This window comes from Mytilus californianus, unplaced genomic scaffold (assembly GCF_021869535.1).
Source record: "Mytilus californianus isolate M0D057914Y unplaced genomic scaffold, xbMytCali1.0.p SCAF_2, whole genome shotgun sequence".
Classification (NCBI taxonomy): Eukaryota; Metazoa; Mollusca; class Bivalvia; order Mytilida; family Mytilidae; genus Mytilus; species Mytilus californianus.
The window spans coordinates 87376168-87395195 of NW_026262668.1; the positions used below are offsets into that span (position 1 = coordinate 87376168).

The 19028-nt window shown below is 32.9% G+C and overlaps 1 protein-coding gene across 2 annotated transcripts; it reads right to left on the reverse strand.

The window, feature by feature from the left end:
- Window positions 1-1431: 1431 nt before the first annotated feature.
- Window positions 1432-18639, reverse strand: LOC127728406 (retinol dehydrogenase 12-like). Of its 2 annotated transcripts, none has more exons than XM_052235770.1 (9): window positions 18545-18639; window positions 10618-10733; window positions 9960-10045; window positions 7453-7660; window positions 6769-6803; window positions 5897-6103; window positions 4082-4238; window positions 3442-3568; window positions 1432-1849 (listed from the first exon to the last, which is right to left on the reverse strand). In XM_052235770.1, exons 2-9 carry the CDS (start codon window positions 10691-10693, stop codon window positions 1750-1752), a joined length of 996 nt encoding a protein of 331 aa, XP_052091730.1. In that variant the 5' UTR covers window positions 10694-10733; window positions 18545-18639; the 3' UTR covers window positions 1432-1749. The 2 variants fall into 2 exon arrangements, with proteins under 2 accessions (XP_052091730.1, XP_052091731.1); XM_052235771.1 differs by lacking the exon at window positions 18545-18639 and adding an exon at window positions 18470-18491.
- Window positions 18640-19028: the final 389 nt, after the last annotated feature.

Below are 19028 nucleotides of genomic sequence, written 5' to 3' on the forward strand. Positions count from 1 at the left end.
ATTCATCCCATGTTTAACGTTTGCTTTTGACTTTTGCTTGCGACTATAAGAATCAATCAAAATCAAAATCTGAAAACGTCTTCAGCAGACGTCATTGTTTTTATTTCACCTGCGACCAATGCTACAGAAGCCGATACATAAGGATGATAATCCGTGTTGCTTCAGCGTAAGCTCTTTGCGTAAAGCTTTCTATATATGAAGGTAGGAAAATTGTAGATTTCATATCTTGTATACAGGTGCATTATGTTATGAAATTTCCATCTGGCATATGTTCGTTGTCCTAGACCTCATTTTCATGGTTCAAGTAATTTTTCAGTTATCATGAGTAATAGGACAACAACTTTTAGTATATAGATTTTGTGCAAGTATGCATGTCCGTTAGACAGTGCCTGGCCTTGCCCTAATTTCATGGATCAGTGATTAACGTTAACTTTTTCGGAAGTAGATATGTTTCTCAGATGCCATAAACAGTAGGTCAACTAGATATATACTTTATAGAACGATTGTAAGGTATACTTTTCGCAATTCCGTTTGGCAGGATTCATCTGACCTTGACGTCATTTTCATGGTTCATTGGTCAATTTTAAGTTTACGTGATTATGTTCGTTTTTAAGATACAATAAGCAGTAGGTCAACTATATTTTGTGTATTGAATGATATTGTTAAGTGTACATATCCATTATTTACTTGGTTAATCGGGCAATATTAAGTTTTTTGGTTGCACCCTTTTCTCAGACACTATAAACAATATGTCAACTGCGTATAATTGATGTATGCTGATTAACACATTATGTGTTATAGTAGTCTCAGATGTATGGAATTATTGTTAGGTGTACATGTCCGTCTGGTACTCCTCGGTGGCACCTTTTACATGAGTTTCCACTGAAAAATGTACATTAAATGATAAGTCTGCTAGCCGGTGTTATTCGTGTCGTACTGACACCTGGAGTAAGTATAATAGTCCCAGCTGACACATATAATTTGTTGACACAGTTAGTCTTTTCGTCCGTGTTGTTTTCTTCTTCAACGTTTTCATCCTGAATATGCATGAAATATTTGCCACTGAACATTAAACAAGCAACGCACGTTCTTCGACCATTTATGCGATGGTAGTCTCTAATTTTCTATCTTCAACTTCGTCCCGATAGATTTTCTAAGATTTTAATCGATATGATGCTGCCATATTAATTTCCGTTTTACGTAACGATGTCTAATAATGTGATGCTGTTATCGTATTTTGGATATAGATCAGTCCAATCATGGAAGTATATTAAACTTCCATGGTCCAATGTGTTTTTGGTGAAAACATATACCAGAAGCGTCGAAATAAGCATTACGTCGTTGCAGTGTAAAGCCGTAAAATGCCATTTTTACACCCCCTCCTTTTGCCAACACGATAATAGATTGGTTAATGCATAAAAAAGAATGAAGTAGGTGAAAATATGAACGTTTTATTTTGATAAAAACGGAACTTTATGAATTAAGCAACAGCATATACATTTTTAATAATATATACCCATGGATTGGGTACGAAAATTTTTCAGCGATTTTACATGCAATCTACGAATGCATGTTGATTTCAGAATTAAGAATTCAATCATATATAAGAAAGAAAGAAAAAAAAAAGCTTATGCATCATAGTTTCGATTTTAAGTAAGCTGCATAAAATATCATAAAAGTATGTGTCATGACCAATTAGCTGCTTTAACAACAAAAAGTCAATGAGGTATATAGATATACTACTAATGTTTATGATTTTGTTGACCATCTCTGTACTATATCGTCAGGTATATAGTCCTTCAACATTTCCAAGGAAACTTTTAATAAGGCTTCTTGATTTTCCATATTTCTACAAAATTTCGTTAGCGTATATAAACATTTATAAGAAAATACAAAATTCATATTTCGAAAGGTTGAGAAACAGGTAGAAATATTACACTTGTCTACCAAGTTCGTGTCATTTACATCCGAGCCAATGTCAATTCTGCAACACTAAAATAACTATTCAGAAGGAAATAGTTTACATGACATCGTCTAATTTGGATAGGAAGCAAGCGACTTTTTTGTGAATTCAAAATTTGTTAAGAAAGACAAAGATTTCGACACAACAAATGTTCATATCATTGTCCTTTGGTCTTCGGGGAATAGTTGTCTCATTGGCAGTTATACCACATGCATCTCCTCATTTTTATGAGGTTTCAACAGAATTTCTTATTATGCATTCAAAACAATTTCACAACCGAAATAACTTGCCAACACTAATGCAAATTTGTCGATTTCACGATCTTATTCGTTATGCAAGTCAAGATTACTTAAAGAGATGGTTATAACCATATGCGTATCTCTGCTTGATGCTTGATCATCAGTAAAAAGGCACTCCGCGGGTTGTATAGATGTGTCATGTCATTTGTGAACATTGGAAAAAAAGCAGTCTAATCCAATATCATTCCGAGCCCCCCGATGATTTCTTTCAGATATGCGTGTTCCTCATTGTGCAGCATTGTCATTTCTGGGCGATCTGATACCTATGATATTTGCTTTCTTTAATGTTTTTCCTCAATCGGCGGGATTTGAACCCATGCTACTATGCCATCGTGAGACATGGATACTTGCCATGATGTCCCAAAAAGCACAAAAATTGGCTACTGCAAACTTGCAGATATGACATTGTTGGGGTAAATTTCAGGCGAAGCATATACACTTCTGTTGTGTTGTCCTTGTATTACCCTGGTCTATGGCGTATAAAATACGTTTTAAAGATGTCTGCAATATCTTATTGGTACCATAAAACATAAAAGGGAAACCGGCATAAAAAATAATCTGTTTTATCATTACTGAATTGATGGCAAGATTCTTAAAAATATGTCGGAAAGATACAATTATATTTTTCGAACTGCTTCACATTTAAAAAAGTTGTGCTCATTAAGATTTTCATGCAAGGTGTTTGCAATATTTTTTTTTGTTCTGTAATCAGCCATTCTACTATACATGACCAACCTTGGCGATTTCGACAATTTGGAATTGTATGTTAGACATTGATATGTTGATTGGTATTTTGCATGACATTTATACTTTTTAACACATGTAATAAATAGAATAGCTCGACAAGCCTCGCAGTTCTCTCTATATAATCGAAAAATCAGAGACATTTTACATACTTTTCGCGGACGGAATATTATTTACACCTGCCACCAGAGATGCTTATAATTTATTCCGCGCGAAAACTTATTTTCGATTTTGTACAGATAAATATATTCTGTAATTTGTCAATGTTTGGTGGGCAAAAATATTCATTTTCATCCAGTCTTAAGCAAAATTATTTAAATAAATGTTTTCAGTTCTAACCGGAGCAGCATATTCAGTTTACAAAATCCACCTGTAACACCCCCTTTCCCCACGGGCCCAAAATTTAAATGGTCGTCCCCGTTTGTCACAGTTTACCTTGATTGACTTGACGTTGTTGCTGGTTTACAGTCTGCATAATAAACATCTCGGGTACCTTTAAGTTGTGGAGCTATTGCAGCATATATCTCAGTTTCTGCTCCTTCGAATGGGGTTTTTAAGCAATCTGATAAAAAATATTCGCTTCAATTATACTATAAAATGTGGTGTACAAGTTGCAATTTTGTATAATGTTTTAACCTGTAAAAGAAACGAAACAACAATATAAGTTATAATGTGGCTAATATTTATACTGGAAAACGCGTCAAATTATATAATGTACAAAGGTTTTTTTTACCCAACGTTGCTAAGAATTTAAATAAATAAAATATCACAACTTAAGACTGAGGTTTACTTTACAAACGGTATATACACAATATATTCATCAAAATGAAACTAAGATTCGATTTTAGAATTATATTTTCTTTTAGCTAAACATCTTTACATACCCAAAAGTAAAACATGTAAATGGCTGATTGTTTAGCATTTTGTTTGGGAATCTTTAAGGCTGTCTGTGTGACTTCAACTTGACCAATTGGTGAATGTATTGCAAATTACTATTACTATAATTACCCACTTGAAACTGAATGTTAATTGTTTACTTGTAATTATTATTACTAGTATTTCAACAGCTACTCACGACAGAATTTCATTGTATATGCAAAGCAATATAAGCAGCATGTACGAGAACATTCCATGTTCCGACCGAATTCTGTCATCACTGATCCAGGATGAGTTGACAAAACTGATATATTGGTTCCCTTCAACCTTCTATTCATGAAATACATCTGCATAACCTATAAATACATAAGTTTGCAAGTTTGTACACCATAGTATTTAGAGTGTTAGTATATCAAACGAGGTTTATTTTTTATTTTTTCTTTATTACAATTCTATGAAATTTAGGATTGTAGTATAGCAGTTTTCCCGATGTCAGTTTGAATACGACTGACATACTGGAAACTGTTCAAGAAATGTGAACGTAAAATAACACTAAAACTTCAAGGTCGACAGAGGACAAATATTTAGTAGAGATAAATGTGAAGTAAGACGAACTCAACTGACATTGTAAATTGATTAAGAGAGATTAGTATGCACTCTGCAATGATTTGATAAAAGTGAAATTTTCAATGTTACCTAACAACGGAAAAAATCAAAAATAATGTTAAATCACCTAGAGTTACTAAGAACCAAAGAATTTCCAAGTGTGTTTTTCATTGATGTCCGCTCTGGGTAAATGAAAGGACAGACAGGACAAAGAATTCTAATAATTTACTAGATTGCCAAAGCACAACTGGCAAATCTGTTGTAGGCAGTGTAAACATTTTTGATACTGGTACCCGTCTTAATCAAAAATAGGTTTGCCAGTGGTACTCTGTATACCAATGTTTGGAATTGGAATAGAAGCTTGAAACTACATTGTTTTTAAAGTCATTAAAAATGCATGGGAAACTGTTATATATAAAACTTCAAAGATTGATGTGAAATCGAAACTTTTTTGATAGTTTGCGACAATTGCAGCTACCGGGTTGTTCTGAAAATGTAATTTCCTAAAATACCTTTTCCTAGCTAAAATTACAAAAGGAGGTGGTTAGTTAAAGTCTTATGACTTTAGTTTCTCATAGGGTCATATGTACTTAGAATTATTTACTCGAGTATTGGGATTTCATGCTTAAAAAATTGTAAATCAAATTTTATGTTGAAATATATTAGACTGGTCACAACAACAGATTTGACATATAGTCCGAATGCTGACTACGATTTAAAATCTCTGAAGTTTTCTACTTCTTTTATGCATATATCAAGTAAAGCTCTTATATTCACATAATAATATTCGATTTATAATATAAAATCTTTGATTCCTACTTAACCTAGGCTAAAGACCAACTAAAAGTTACCCCAAATCGAAGACTCAGAATAGTGTATCCGAGAAGGATGGCTATTTGTTTTCCTGAAGGCTGTTGCTTGATGAGCTAGCAAGTTCGGAATCCGTGTCGGTCTAGTACAAATCATGGTATAATCATAATCTCATTGCCATATGATCGTCCTGAAAAAGAATGTTGTATTTGCCTTTGGACGTGAAGCAGTCGTACACAAGCATCGCACAAGTTGGCACTCCGACGCGGTCGGGGAGCAAAAAGGTGAACTGTGGTTTATTTTTATCAATAGTATCGCTTAAGTCGACGCCAGGGGCCGTCTTGACCTTGTTGTAGGGTATGAATGATTCGTTCATTGTTGAAGACCCTATATCAACTGTCAAGATGAAGAACAGGAATAAAAGCTCTGTTCATTGATAATTTTCTATGTTTTCTATGTATTGTGTGCGATTTTGTCCCATGTACATTTACTCCATAACCTTTCATTTTCTACTCAATCAATTAATCAATCAATAAATTTAAATAAAAGATTGATTGCTACATTTTGATCTCCCTTATGCCAACTGGTGCTATCTTACCTGGTACAATTTAGAATCACCGTAGTTACGAAAACTTTCGAAACTCTCCTCTGTCAACTGTTTTCCTTGGATCGTTGATACATTAAAAGAATGAGCAAGATTATGTCCATCACTTGATACCAACACAATTCTGCAGTCATCCGCGTCCGAACATTCCATTAGAGGAATCAGATGTATCGCTAGTAGGAACTGGCTGAGATAATTAACCTAGAATTACACATTAGAATGAAAAGTAACTATCGGATTACATTTCTAGAACTTATATACATCTTATCGAATATCTACCAACCAAAAGTGTTGACTGGTGAATAGAAGTATGATCACCTGGACTTCTCCAATCCGGCAGTAAAAATATGCTATAGAGTGACGTCTGTTCGGCTGTAATGGATGTATACATACGCAGCCACGTCCAGTTAGAATCGGAACGTTTAATCCGATGTCTCATGTAGGGAGAGAACACGTTTTGGGGGCTCGGTGGTCGAGTTCTATAAAAAGTTCACCTTCAGTGATTACTAGCCTGTCAACTCGGATGTTGTGAGTTCGAACACCGTTCGTGGCGAGAGATTTTTGACTCCGATCTTAATTGAAAAGGAGTCGAAGTTTTCCTACCGGAGTTCGTTGGTTATCTTCAGGTTTTCCGGCTTTTATTCGCTTTAGACAGTCGATTAAAAAATTTAAGTTTTTTTTATATGTAGCAGAAGCATGCTTAATTTTACATAGCTTTTCATTTTCAAATGTTTACTTATATGGCTTTAAATAAACATAACAACAGTGTTTTTACAAAAGAGGCTATATAATCTGTTTTTCTCTGGTTTATCTCGTGAAAATTCATTGTTCTTCCGTTATGTATTCGACAATACTATTAAACATACCTGAAATACCAATTCATTTTTGTCCTCTGTGAATTCTGAAGAAAATATCAAATTCAAAATAAAAATAAGGAGATGTGGTATGATTTTCAATGAGACTATTATACAACAAAGTCAAAATGATGCGTATGTAAGCAATTTTAGGTAATCGCACGGCCTTAAACAATGACCAAAGCCATACGGTAAACTTAGCCGTAAAAAGACCAAACATTGACAAAAAGTGGAAACAATTCAAACAAGAAAACTAACGGCATGATTTGAGACAAAACAATAAACGAAAAACAAATTTTACAAGACAGCAACGACAACCATTGAATGACAGGCTTCTGACTTCGAGCCACATACAACAATACTATATCCGAAATAAAAATTACGGCATATTTCTTCCTCAAGGGAGGAATACCACGCACGTTATAAGTTATGATTAGTATTCAAAGTTTAAATGAAGAAGCATGCGTTCAAAAAGCCGCTCTTGAAGAAATTTACTAGATTTTATGATCCCAAATTCCTCGATGAAACCCAAGTGTTGTGTTGTTGGGTTGTTGTCTTGTTGACTTATACCTCATATATCCTTTCATTATTTACACAAAAATGAATGTAATGAATTAGATATTTTCATCCAGTGCTTTTTAAAGTATCAAAAGTTTTGATGAATGTACTTGAGATCTTACACATTGTAAAACTAACCTACAGGGCCAAGACCTAACCCTGCATTACACACTAACGTGTGTAATTTTGTCCCGGAAGATTTGAAAGTTTCTATAAATTCCTTGGTAGACTGCAAAGATGCAAAATCGACTTGCATAAACTGTACATATATGTCACCATCTTGGATAATTCCATTTGTTTCTTTTTGCTTCTCCTCTTGGTATTCTTCCTTCATTCTTTTAATTGCCTATAGATAATAGATATAAGAAGATAAAACTGTTTAACACATTTTTTGGACACTTACACTGCTTTTAAATTACTGTTATCATGCACAATTATCACCACACAATCTGTAAGAATGGCTGCATGAATAAAACATGTAGTACAAGTAAACCGAGGTCAAGAGTCAAAAATATAAAAAAAAGTCCAGGTATATAAACTAACATTAGGTGAAATCAGCAAACACTCCAATATAATCATTAGAATTTAGGTTGATCTGTTAACTGACCATATTTAGAACATGGTCTAAATTAAACAGAGCTATGAAAATGGTATTGGTTGGTTAAATTGTTTTTTTACTTAAGCATATGACAACTGAAACCATAGCGTTGATCTTAGATCCAAGTTTTGGTCGCTCTTGTGTGTCAATTGCTAGAATACGATTTATATTCATAAAGCAGGCGTTGGTACCTATATATGAAATCTTGATTGTAGAGTTTAACTTGGATGCTTGACAGAATTGCATAAGCTCTTATGGAAAAAATAATAGCTGCACGAAAGGACATTATCAATATATCCGACTGAAAATGAAATTAATAGGTTTGGAAGGTATTTGTCTTGTCTTGCTTCATATAAGTACAATACAAAGTAAGTTAGAGCATGGAAGTACAATATTGTAATTTTATTGTTATAAGTAATGCAATATGATATTTGTTATTGATACAAACTATCTATTAAAACCAGTATCAATCCTTTAAACTCAACAGACACATTTGTTCATTAAAAATGGCTGATAATCCGAGCAGTAAACTTATTTTCATGAACATTTTATAAGTCAAATTGCCTTACTTACGTAAAAATTATGTCACCCAGAACAAAAACATATAGATGATCGTTAAAGTACTTATTTTGATGATTTATACCATAATTCGAACAGAGGAAAGAGAAAAAAGGAGAAAATTTGTCATTTTCATATAATTTTCTAGGTCCAGTAAATAGTCCGTTTTCAAATGAAATGGGGTTCAACTAGAATTCATGTAATTATTACTACTTATTATTCACCTGAAAACTAAGCTTTAAAAGAATATTTACAGAAATACCGATAAAACAGATATTTTTGAATGTTTTCCCCTATGTATATTGATAAAAGAAAAGGCATGTTTGGTCATAAATATAATATGGCAACTATATGCAACAAGAACGGCCTTCAGCAATGTGAATAACCCATACCGTATAGTCGGCTATAAAAGGCGCCGACATGAAATATATAAAACAATTTTACTACATGTTTTGCTCAAATTATAAACCATGGGTAAAAGTCTTCATTTTAGGGCAATGACTGTTGTAAGAAGTGGATTCACAATCTCGGCTTTGTTGACCTATTAGTAGATTTTGTCTTGCTGATCACTTTTACTGTTTACAGTTTCTCTTTATCTTCTATGGCTTTTCCCAACCCATTAACGGGAGAAAAAGTCTTTTTAGGGCAATTACTCCTGAAATGAGTCAACTGACAATTACGGCAATGTTTACTCATTTACAGATCTTGTCTCGCTAATCGTTTTTGCTGCTTATTGTTTTCTTTATCTATTATAGTTTTTGCATAATATGGAAAAGTTGGGTAAAAAAAAATCTCCTTTATTGGCAATTACTCCTAAAAGAAGTTGATCCATGATTTCACCCATATTAACTTATTTGTAGATCTTGTCTTGTTGATTTTTTTTACAATTTGAAGTTTCTCTCTATCTACTATAGTATTCAAGATAATAGGCAAAATAAAATAAAAAAATGACAAAAATCATCATTTAAGAGCAATGAGTCCTATAAGGAGTCGTCTGACAGTTTTGGTTTAAAAGACAGAGAAAGACTCCAACATTTTGAATATTTCTGCCCATCAGATTTTGTCTATAGCTGTTCTTTAGATAATAGACAAAGCTGAAATTTTACTCCTATGTTATATTTTTAGCCATGTCGGCCATGTTGGATGGAAGGCGGAGTCACGAACACTCTTTTTTAAAACTAGATATCCCAAGGCCAATGATAATTGTGGTCAAGTTTGGTTCGAATTGCGGCACCGTAGTTTCAGAAGAGGAGAATTTTGTAAAGGTAAACGGAAGAGGACGAACGATGACGACGGACGTCAAGTAATGAGAATAGATCACTCTGATCCTCGGGTCAGGCGAGCCATGAAAATTAAGGGAATTTGGTTTCAATATAAAACTGCACAATTGTCCGTCGCTTAAGATCTGTATACTTTGGTGTGGTTCAATTTTATTATTCGGTTGTCACTTTAAACTACGTCTTCTTAGATTTATATTTGCCAGTATTACCTCACGAGCTCTCGTCTCCGATCTACATGCTATTATCACTTTTGCGCCTAACATTGCGATCCATTTCGCTGTTTCATAACCGATTCCTATAAAAGAAAGATATGCAACGGAAAGATAGATATATTTTTTATGATAATCATTTTAACTTGACAAGCTATATTAACCAAAAACAGTTTACTGAATATTTTCAGTAATGAGTGATTTACTCCAAAATACCGGGGTTGGTATTCAGATCTTGCTCCACCAATGATACCCGTTGAGTTGCTCATGGAAAGTTAAAACTCGATGATTTCATAATCTAGGAAAGGATGATGAGATTATGGATACCATAATTGAAGCATATCCGAGGCCATCTGTGACATACAACCAAATCATGATGGCGTCCATAAAACATTCGAAGAAATTATTTCAGTGTAACAAATATGAACTCTTGGACAAATAGCTGCATCGTAGCTAAGTAATGCAATGAATTATATACTACATTTTGATGAAACGACATTAATTTAGTAGTACTTAGAAGTTTATTATTGATTTTCAATTTATTTTCATGTTTCAAGAGAAGAGTTTGAGAGTTGACAAACACAATGAATTACTGCAAATCTTTTTCATGAAGCTAAAGTTAATATATGTATAGTTGTTAGTAAAAATCTTTACTCACCAGTATTACCACCCGTCACTATAACAACCTTGCTCCTGTCTAATGGCTCTCTTGGAAATGAAGTTCCTCCGCCCATGTCTTTAACTTATTCAATATACTTCAAAGAACATTCATTTCTTAAAATATCAAAATAAATCTGTAATACTATTTTCATTGAGTATATCCCAGTGAAAATCAATGTTTTACCTGTGACAAATATAAAGGTAGTATATCTATGTTCAGTATACCACTATTAATAGTCCAGGCTTGAAACAGTGAACTTTCCAGTCATATATCGTTTTGTTTATTATTCTGAATTAGAAGCTCTCTGCTGGAATTTTACAATAATATTTTAAAGATATGTATTTTAAAATATTTTTAATTATAAGGACTAAAATTTTTCAGATAAAATTCCCTTACTTTTTTTTTTACATTCTGAACTCCAATCGGATAGTTTCACTAGAAAAAAGAAACCATTGATGTATTTGAATAGGAATAAAGATTCATTGAAAGTTACTTAAGAAGAACCCGTTTAACTCTAATCTGATATGTACCTAGTGCTGATGGAGGGAAATTCTCAAAGGGTTGACAAATTTAAATGCAAAAAGAAAGACAGTTTTGCTCAATCATACAATTATATGCACTGAATCTTAAATTTTTGTACAAATTAGGTTCTGTCTGCCATATTTATTTTTCGTTTATTGTTTTGTCACAAATCAAGCCGTTGGTTTTTTCGATTATGGTTTTGTCACAAAACGTTGGTTTTTCGTTTATAGCTGACCAAATATTTAAAGCTAAACGTTGACTATTGTTGCTTAATTCCATGTCTTTTGGACTCTGGTGGAAAATTGTTTTCTTGGCGATCATATTACACCTCAATATTTTATGTTCAGAACAGACCAACAAGGTTCTGTATCGAATGTACTCAACTGCTTGACGTAGATTATAATTGCTCGGTGATTGTTATTAAATATTATGGCGAATAACACAATTAACCATATTGGTAAATGGTATTCCCAGTCGATTAAGATGTTAATATGTTAGATATATATATATATATATATATATATATATATATATATATACAAGTCTAAATTGAAAACAACGTTCAAACCTATGATTGCGTTGGATAAAAACCGCAATTTTTATACGTGTGCATGCAAAACAAATTTCTTGGTAGAGTGGTCTAAATACAGCAGAAACAACATTTTCCAAAAGACCAAAAAGAGTGAAAAAGTATATTTTAACAAAACGCATTTGACTAGCAAGTCGAACAACGGATGTTCTTAAACCCTGCTGACTGCCATGGCGATTGCCAAAAAAACGGATCACCAGATGTAAAAATGGATCTTAATTTATTAATTAAATACCAAACAGAAAACAATATATATATATATGCAGTCTGCAGGGTTTTAGAACATCTGTTGTTCGACCTGGTAGTCAAATGCGTTTTGTTAAAATATACTTTTTCACTTTTTTGGTCTTTTGGAAAATGTTGTTTGTGCTGTATTTAGATCCCCTCTACCAAGAAATTTGTTTTGCATGCACACGTATAAAATTGCGGTTTTTATCCAACGCAATCATAGGTTTGAACGTTGTTTTCAATTTAGACTTGTTTATATTTTTTCGTTTGGGCTTGTATTATATTTGCCTTCGGGTTTATATGATCCGTTCATCCTATTTTGACTCCTCAAAATTCAAGAGTCTATCCTAAATTGAGGTAAATTGTATGGCTTTCCAAATACTGCTTCGATTCCTAACATCACTGAAGAGACATTAATTGTCGAAATCCGGATATGGTGTACAAAAACCTTTGGCACTTTTGTTTGCGGTATGCCATCTTTTCCGCAAGTTTATTGTTTTCTGTTTGGTATTGAATTAATAATTAAGATCCATTTTGTTACATCTGGTGATCCATTTATTTGGCAATCGTCATGGCAGTCAACAGGGTTTGAGAACATCTGTTGTTCGACCTGCTAGTCAAATGCGTTTTGTTAAAAGATACTTTTTCACTTTTTTGGTCTTTTGGAAAATGTTGTTTGTGCTGTATTTAGACCCTTCTACCAAGGAATTTGTTTTGCATGCACACGTATAAAAAATGCGGTTTTTATCCAATGCAATTATAAGTTTGAACGCTGTTTTCAATTTAGACTTGTTTATTTTTTCGTTTGGTCTTGTATTATATTTGCCTTCGGGTTTATATAATCCGTTCATCCTATTTTGACTCTTCAAAATTCAAGAGTCAATCCTAAACTGAGGTAAATTCTATGGCCTTCCAAATACCGTTTCGATTCCTAACATCACTGAAGAGACATAAATTGTCGAAATCTGGATATGGAGTACCAATTTGTGCACCTTAGGTTTGCGGTATACCATCTTTTCCGCAAATTTATTGTTTTCTGTCTGGTATTAAATTTATAATTAAGATCCATTTTACTACTTCTGGTGATCCCTTTATTTGGCAATCGCCATGGCAGTCAGCAGGCTTTAGGAACATCTGTTGTTCGACCTGCTAGTCAAATGCGTTTTGTTAAAATAAACGGATCACCGATGTAATAAATGGATCTTAATTATAAATTTAATACTAAACAGAAAACAATAAACTTGCGGAAAAGATGATATACCGCAAACAAAAGGTGCAAAGGTTTTTGTACACCATATCCGGATTTCGACAATTAATGTCTCTTTAGTGATGTTAGGAATCGAAACAGTATTTGGAAAGCCATACAATTTACCTCAATTTAGGATAGACTCTTGAATTTTGAGGAGTCAAAATAGGATGAACGGATCATATAAACCCGAAGGCAAATATAATACAAGCCCAAACGAATAAATATAAACAAGTCTTATTTGAAAACAATGTTCAAACCTATGATTGCGTTGGATAAAACCGCAATTTTTATACGTGTGCATGCAAAACAAACTTCTTGTTAGAGGGGTCTAAATACAGCACAAACAACATTTTCCAAAAGACCAAAAAAGTGAAAAAGTATATTTTAACAAAACGCATTTGACTAACAGGTCGAACAACAAATGTTCTTAAACCCTGCTGACTGCCATTGGCGATTGCCAAATAAACGGATCACCGATGTAATAAATGGATCTTAATTATAAATTTCATACTAAACAGAAAACAATAAACTTGCGGAAAAGATTAAATACCGCAAACAAAAGGTGCAAAGGTTTTTGTACACCATATCCGGATTTCGACAAATAATGTCTCTTCAGTGATGTTAGGAATCGAAACAGAATTTGGAAAGCAATACAATTTACCTCAATTTAGGATAAACTCTTGAATTTTGAGGAGTCAAAATAGGATGAAATGATCATATAAACCCGAAGGCAAATATAATACAAGCCCAAACGAAAAAATATAAACAAGTCTAAATTGAAAACAACTTTCAAACTATGGCATGGTATTGGTTGCAAAAATTTGATATTTTTCATTTAAATGCAATATTTCTTATTTAATTGGTATATTTCTTCATTTAAATGCAATATTTTTTTATTTGAATGGTATATTTTTTCATTTAAATGCAATACTTTTTATTCAGATGGTATAATTTTTCATTCAAATGGTATAATTTTTCATTCAAATGGTATAATTTTCGTTCAAATGCAATATTTTTTATTCAATTGGTTTAAAATGTCATTTGAATGCGATATCTTTTATTCAATTGGTATAGTAGTTTTTTATTTATATGCAATAATTGCATTATGGGAAATTCTTTGACGTCATAAGGGCAAATTTGCAACAACGTTTGTTATTGGTCGGTAATTGTTTGGATTTCTCCACTTTCTTTCTAAACTTGAGTGACCAAGAATTAAAAAAACGCGTCAGAATATCGCCCCTCTAACTGAATTTGGCGTTCGTGCGAGTTCGTGCATTGGCTGTTAATGCCAATAATGGCCAGGACGAGCAAAAAATGCGAGTGACAAGTAATAATAATTAATTTGACACTCAACTTGTTCATGGATAGAAACAGATGCCTGCGTGCATGGCAAAAACACCTCCAATGAAAACCTTTTCTAAAGAAACTCTCCTACACTCACATTGAAATAAAAAAAAATACAAAGCTAGCCCTCCTCGCCCTTCTAAGTCCAGATACATGTAATCATGACGTTCTTTAGTGCTATATCATTTTTTACTTTTCTTGATCTTCAGAGACGTTGCAGGAAGGGACACATGAAAAAAGAATAGAAAGCATCCAGGACGTTACAATTATTTTGACTAAGCCCCCTCTTTTTTACTACATGTAGAAAAAAAATCACCTAATTACGACAGCAGAACCAGAAACCCACAAGTAGAGATATAAGCTGTTATACTCCGGAACTAATTCTTTAATAAAGACAATTCAGGATACATTGGAACCAGTTACTAACCCATGTTACAACAATAGTCCTATGACATAGGACTTCACTATATGAGGCGTGAACTTCATATTTAATACTATCTATAATGTGTGCTCTCACGTCTTATGCTGCAAATCATAACATTTAGGATTCGTAAATAGTTTTTTTTTGAAGCCCAACAGTAGTTCAATAATTACTATATGTCTTTGCATTAATAAGTATGGAGGGCATATTTCAAAACATATTTTATCTTCAGGACTTTTAAATGATTTACTTTTCAATACTGCATTGGGAACGGGGGGGAGTAGGTTCAAATTTAGATATTTGTTTAGAGATGTATATATGCGAGTATTGGCAGTAATGGTTATGGTGTGTGTGTGAGGGTAGGGGTTTCAGATCAAAGATCGTTTCTATAATTCTATATCTTTTAATTTTTACCATTTCACTCTATTCTTTATCCTTTGATCTCTATTATATTTGTCCTAAACATGCGTGACATATTTGCCACTGGACATAAGGCAACCAAAAGTCAATCAACGTATTCTGTATATTTCATCATTTCTTTATTATGTTATCTATAGGTTTGGTCCCGCCCCTTATCTATTTTTTGCACATTAGGGACGACATCAAAAGTTCAATGTAGGATAAAAAAAACTTAATTCATATAGTTTTTTTCACTGACCCCCTACCCCCCCCTCCCTCTTAACTTAATTTGGGATAAATTAATTGACCAATAAGGATATATATAAAATCGATGTTAATTAAACAAAACTTGCAGCAATTTTGACCCCCCCCCCCCAAAAAAAAAAAAAAACAAAACAAACTATTTGAATTAAGTTTTTTATCCTTCATTGATTTTCTGATGTCGTCCCTCATCCTCTCTATGTAAACCCAATTCATGTCCTGATATATGGTGACTCATGCATAGCAATGTCATATGTGGTTATTAAAACAAGAAACATATTCATATTATAATAATTAATGTATGCTAGGACTTATAGATAGATGTCATTAGTCCCAGGTCATGTAATAAAGTAGGTCTTATAAAAATACATTAGCATTTTAATTTTGAAGATTATATATATGTTTATATATTCAATAATGCTATTTTTTTGGAAAAAAGGGTAGGGGCAAGGCGTTTTTAAAACATATCAATGGGGCGCGTTTTTTTTTTTGTTCTTCGGAAGTGAGCCAGAAGAAGTCCATTTCTGTTTTATTTTTGCATTGGGAAGATCTTCTGGCTCTCTTCCACCTCTTCTTTTTTGATATGTTGACGACAGAGGGACATAACAAACATGGCGTCGTTTAGTCTAAATGAAATTAATAAATTTATGAATGCAGATATAATAGACGTGTTAGGAAAGTCAATACGATTTTGGCGCTGATGTTAAATACCAATACTACTATAGGCTATAGTGGGGACCATCTCAAAAAGCACAGATAATTAATCATTATGGTTACCAGTATGGGATTGTTTGATAATGCTGAGATGATTTTTCAACAATATAATATTAACAATTTATTCCGCAATATACCGACGAGGATACAGATAATCGACACGATCATTATTAATATTAATAATATAAAAATGCATTGCTTCATAGTAGTGATCGATTAAGTTTAAGATCGTTGTCCCCCCCCCCCCCCCCCTTTTCTTACTATTTTGTTGAACGACTGCAAGGAAAATCCGCAAAGTGATAAAAAAAGGAATAAAAAAACTGCAATGAAATCACATCCGAATCTGTTTTTTTACTCTACATCATTCTTTGTTCAATATGTTCGTTTATTTGAAATTAAATTAAAATATACTTATACTTTTCAAGTCGGGGCCTTTCATAGCTTTTATGCGGGATGGGTTTTGCTCCTTGTTGGGGGCCATACGGTGACCTATATGTGCCAACATTTACGTCATTTGGTCTCTGGGGATAGATGTCTACTTTGGCAATCATACATTGTACCACTTCCCTTATTTTATATCATATTTCTAAACTAGAGAAATGTGAAGCTTAAAATTCTAATAAAAGAACTGGAGATTTGTGTACTTGACAATTAAAAAAATAACAGAATGAAACAAAAGCGTATTCAATTTGATTATCTTTAATTTTTTATTTTTGTCTAGAAATGTCACTTTAATTTAATGCTGAAAAGGGACAATACCTAAAAAAAACTGTTAAAATGTGTAAATTATTTATTCTTATTCACATTTTCCCTGACATTTTCTTTCTATCAACTTTCATCTATTAGTTATTCGGACAGAAGAGGTTTTCGAATTAAGTTTTAAAAGATTACCACATTTGGACACTATTCAAGCATGTTAAATTTACGTTTCGGTGAAGGGTCGGAAGTTTTTTTTTCTTTGTATCACGGATTCCCAGTAGCAGCTTGGTCATTTTTAAGTGTTCGTCTGGACCTCAGCGAGGGATCTGAAGGCCCCAGCGAAACCAGGGCAGTGGACCTTCTGGTATGGATTCGAGGGGTGAAGCCCCCGTAGGCTAACAAGTTATTGAGAAACCGTCCACCTATTGTTATGCCATATAGGAGACACCAATTAAGACAAACACCGAGAAGGGGGGAAAAAGCTAAAAACTAAATAGAAAATTTCAGAGTGTAAACTTTAAGTCGAACACGCCATCAGACGTTTAAAACATTTAAGGTGGTCAGAATTTTGAGGAGACATCCAAGACACGAATTAAATCAAATTGTTGAATTGTGTGCTAGACTTGTGAAGAGACAAACAGTTATTTGACTATTAAATATATTCTACTCATGTCATTCAATGTATATATTTAGACTTTTGGCCGAAAAAAACCGTCATTCCCATTCTTAACCCTTTTATATATTTTTTTAAAGGTTTTTTTTTGCTCTCCTAAAATCAAAGAAATACAAATGAATATATGAAGATCTACGAAAGGCCCCTGCACACGTTTTAAAATTAGCAGTCGACGTTAACTGTTCGCTTTATATTGTATCAAATACACCACAAACGTAAACTATACCACGCCGAGATACTTTTCAATGCAAACGGCATCAATAAAAAATACTAAGTTTTATTTTTCACTCATTTTGGGTTGTAAATATACACAGTCACGTATATTTGAGTATTGAGTTTTGTTTTATATTATGATGTTCAGGATTTTGGATTAAATCAATAGACCAAAACTTACCTGTATTATTGAGCTATTTTTATACATATTATCAGTATTGTTAAAATAATTGACACCGAAGAAGGCTATTTGTTTAGCCGAAATATTTGTCAACACGATTTATTAACAACATCTTCGTATAATACCATCTTATATTAGTATCGTTGTGCAAACCTCTAGACTTATATAATTTTTTTCCTTATCTGCACAGTATCGTCTATTCTAGACGATCCGGTACATAGTAAATTTGCTGGTTGGTCCTTTTTATAGACTTCTAGATATATATGTATATATATATATATATATATATATCTGTAAATCAATGTTCATTTTGATACACGTTATACCAGGGAAAAATCACTTACGGTAATACCTACCTCTGCAAGAACAATAATCCTTTCAAAATTAAGCTTTAAATTTTCTGTAACAGATAATAATTTCTTATGTCTTACCTTCCTTTTAAACTCTTCTAGGTTGTAAAGGTTTGTCTGAACGGAGTATAAATTGAGGAACGTAAACACAACTTTTTGTCACATGACCTTATGTTATCATTTCCTGGGTATAAATATAGCTAACCTTTAAATCAAGACATCTACACTCTTTAAGAAATGTATGCATACCGATTATTACATTAAAGCCTATATATATAACTTAAGGTAGCACAATACAAAGATTTTTTCACCCCCAATCAGACAACTTTAAACTGGTATAATTTCTTTCATCCAGCTTCAAATTTTACAAATGAGGTAACACAAGAAAGAAGAAAGATTTATCTTTCAAATGATGTAAATTTCATTATGATATAATTATTACATAATTAATTATTATGTAATTGGTTGCTATATTGTGATGTCCACACTTGAATGAAATTAGCTTCTTTGTTATTCATAGCATCCCAAAATATTTTATAGATTCTTGTATAACACAGCTTGACCT

Excerpts from the sequence above, each read along its gene's own strand:
- LOC127728406 (XM_052235770.1), bottom strand. The coding sequence starts at position 10,693 with ATGGGCGGAGGAACTTCATTTCCAAGAGAGCCATTAGACAGGAGCAAG. Across the intron at positions 4,239-5,896 it reads GTGATTCTAAATTGTACCAG|GTTATGCAGATGTATTTCAT; the intron begins GTAAGATAGCAC and ends ATGTATTTATAG. Across the intron at positions 1,850-3,441 it reads ACAACGTCAAGTCAATCAAG|AAATATGGAAAATCAAGAAG; the intron begins GTAAACTGTGAC and ends GAAATTTTGTAG.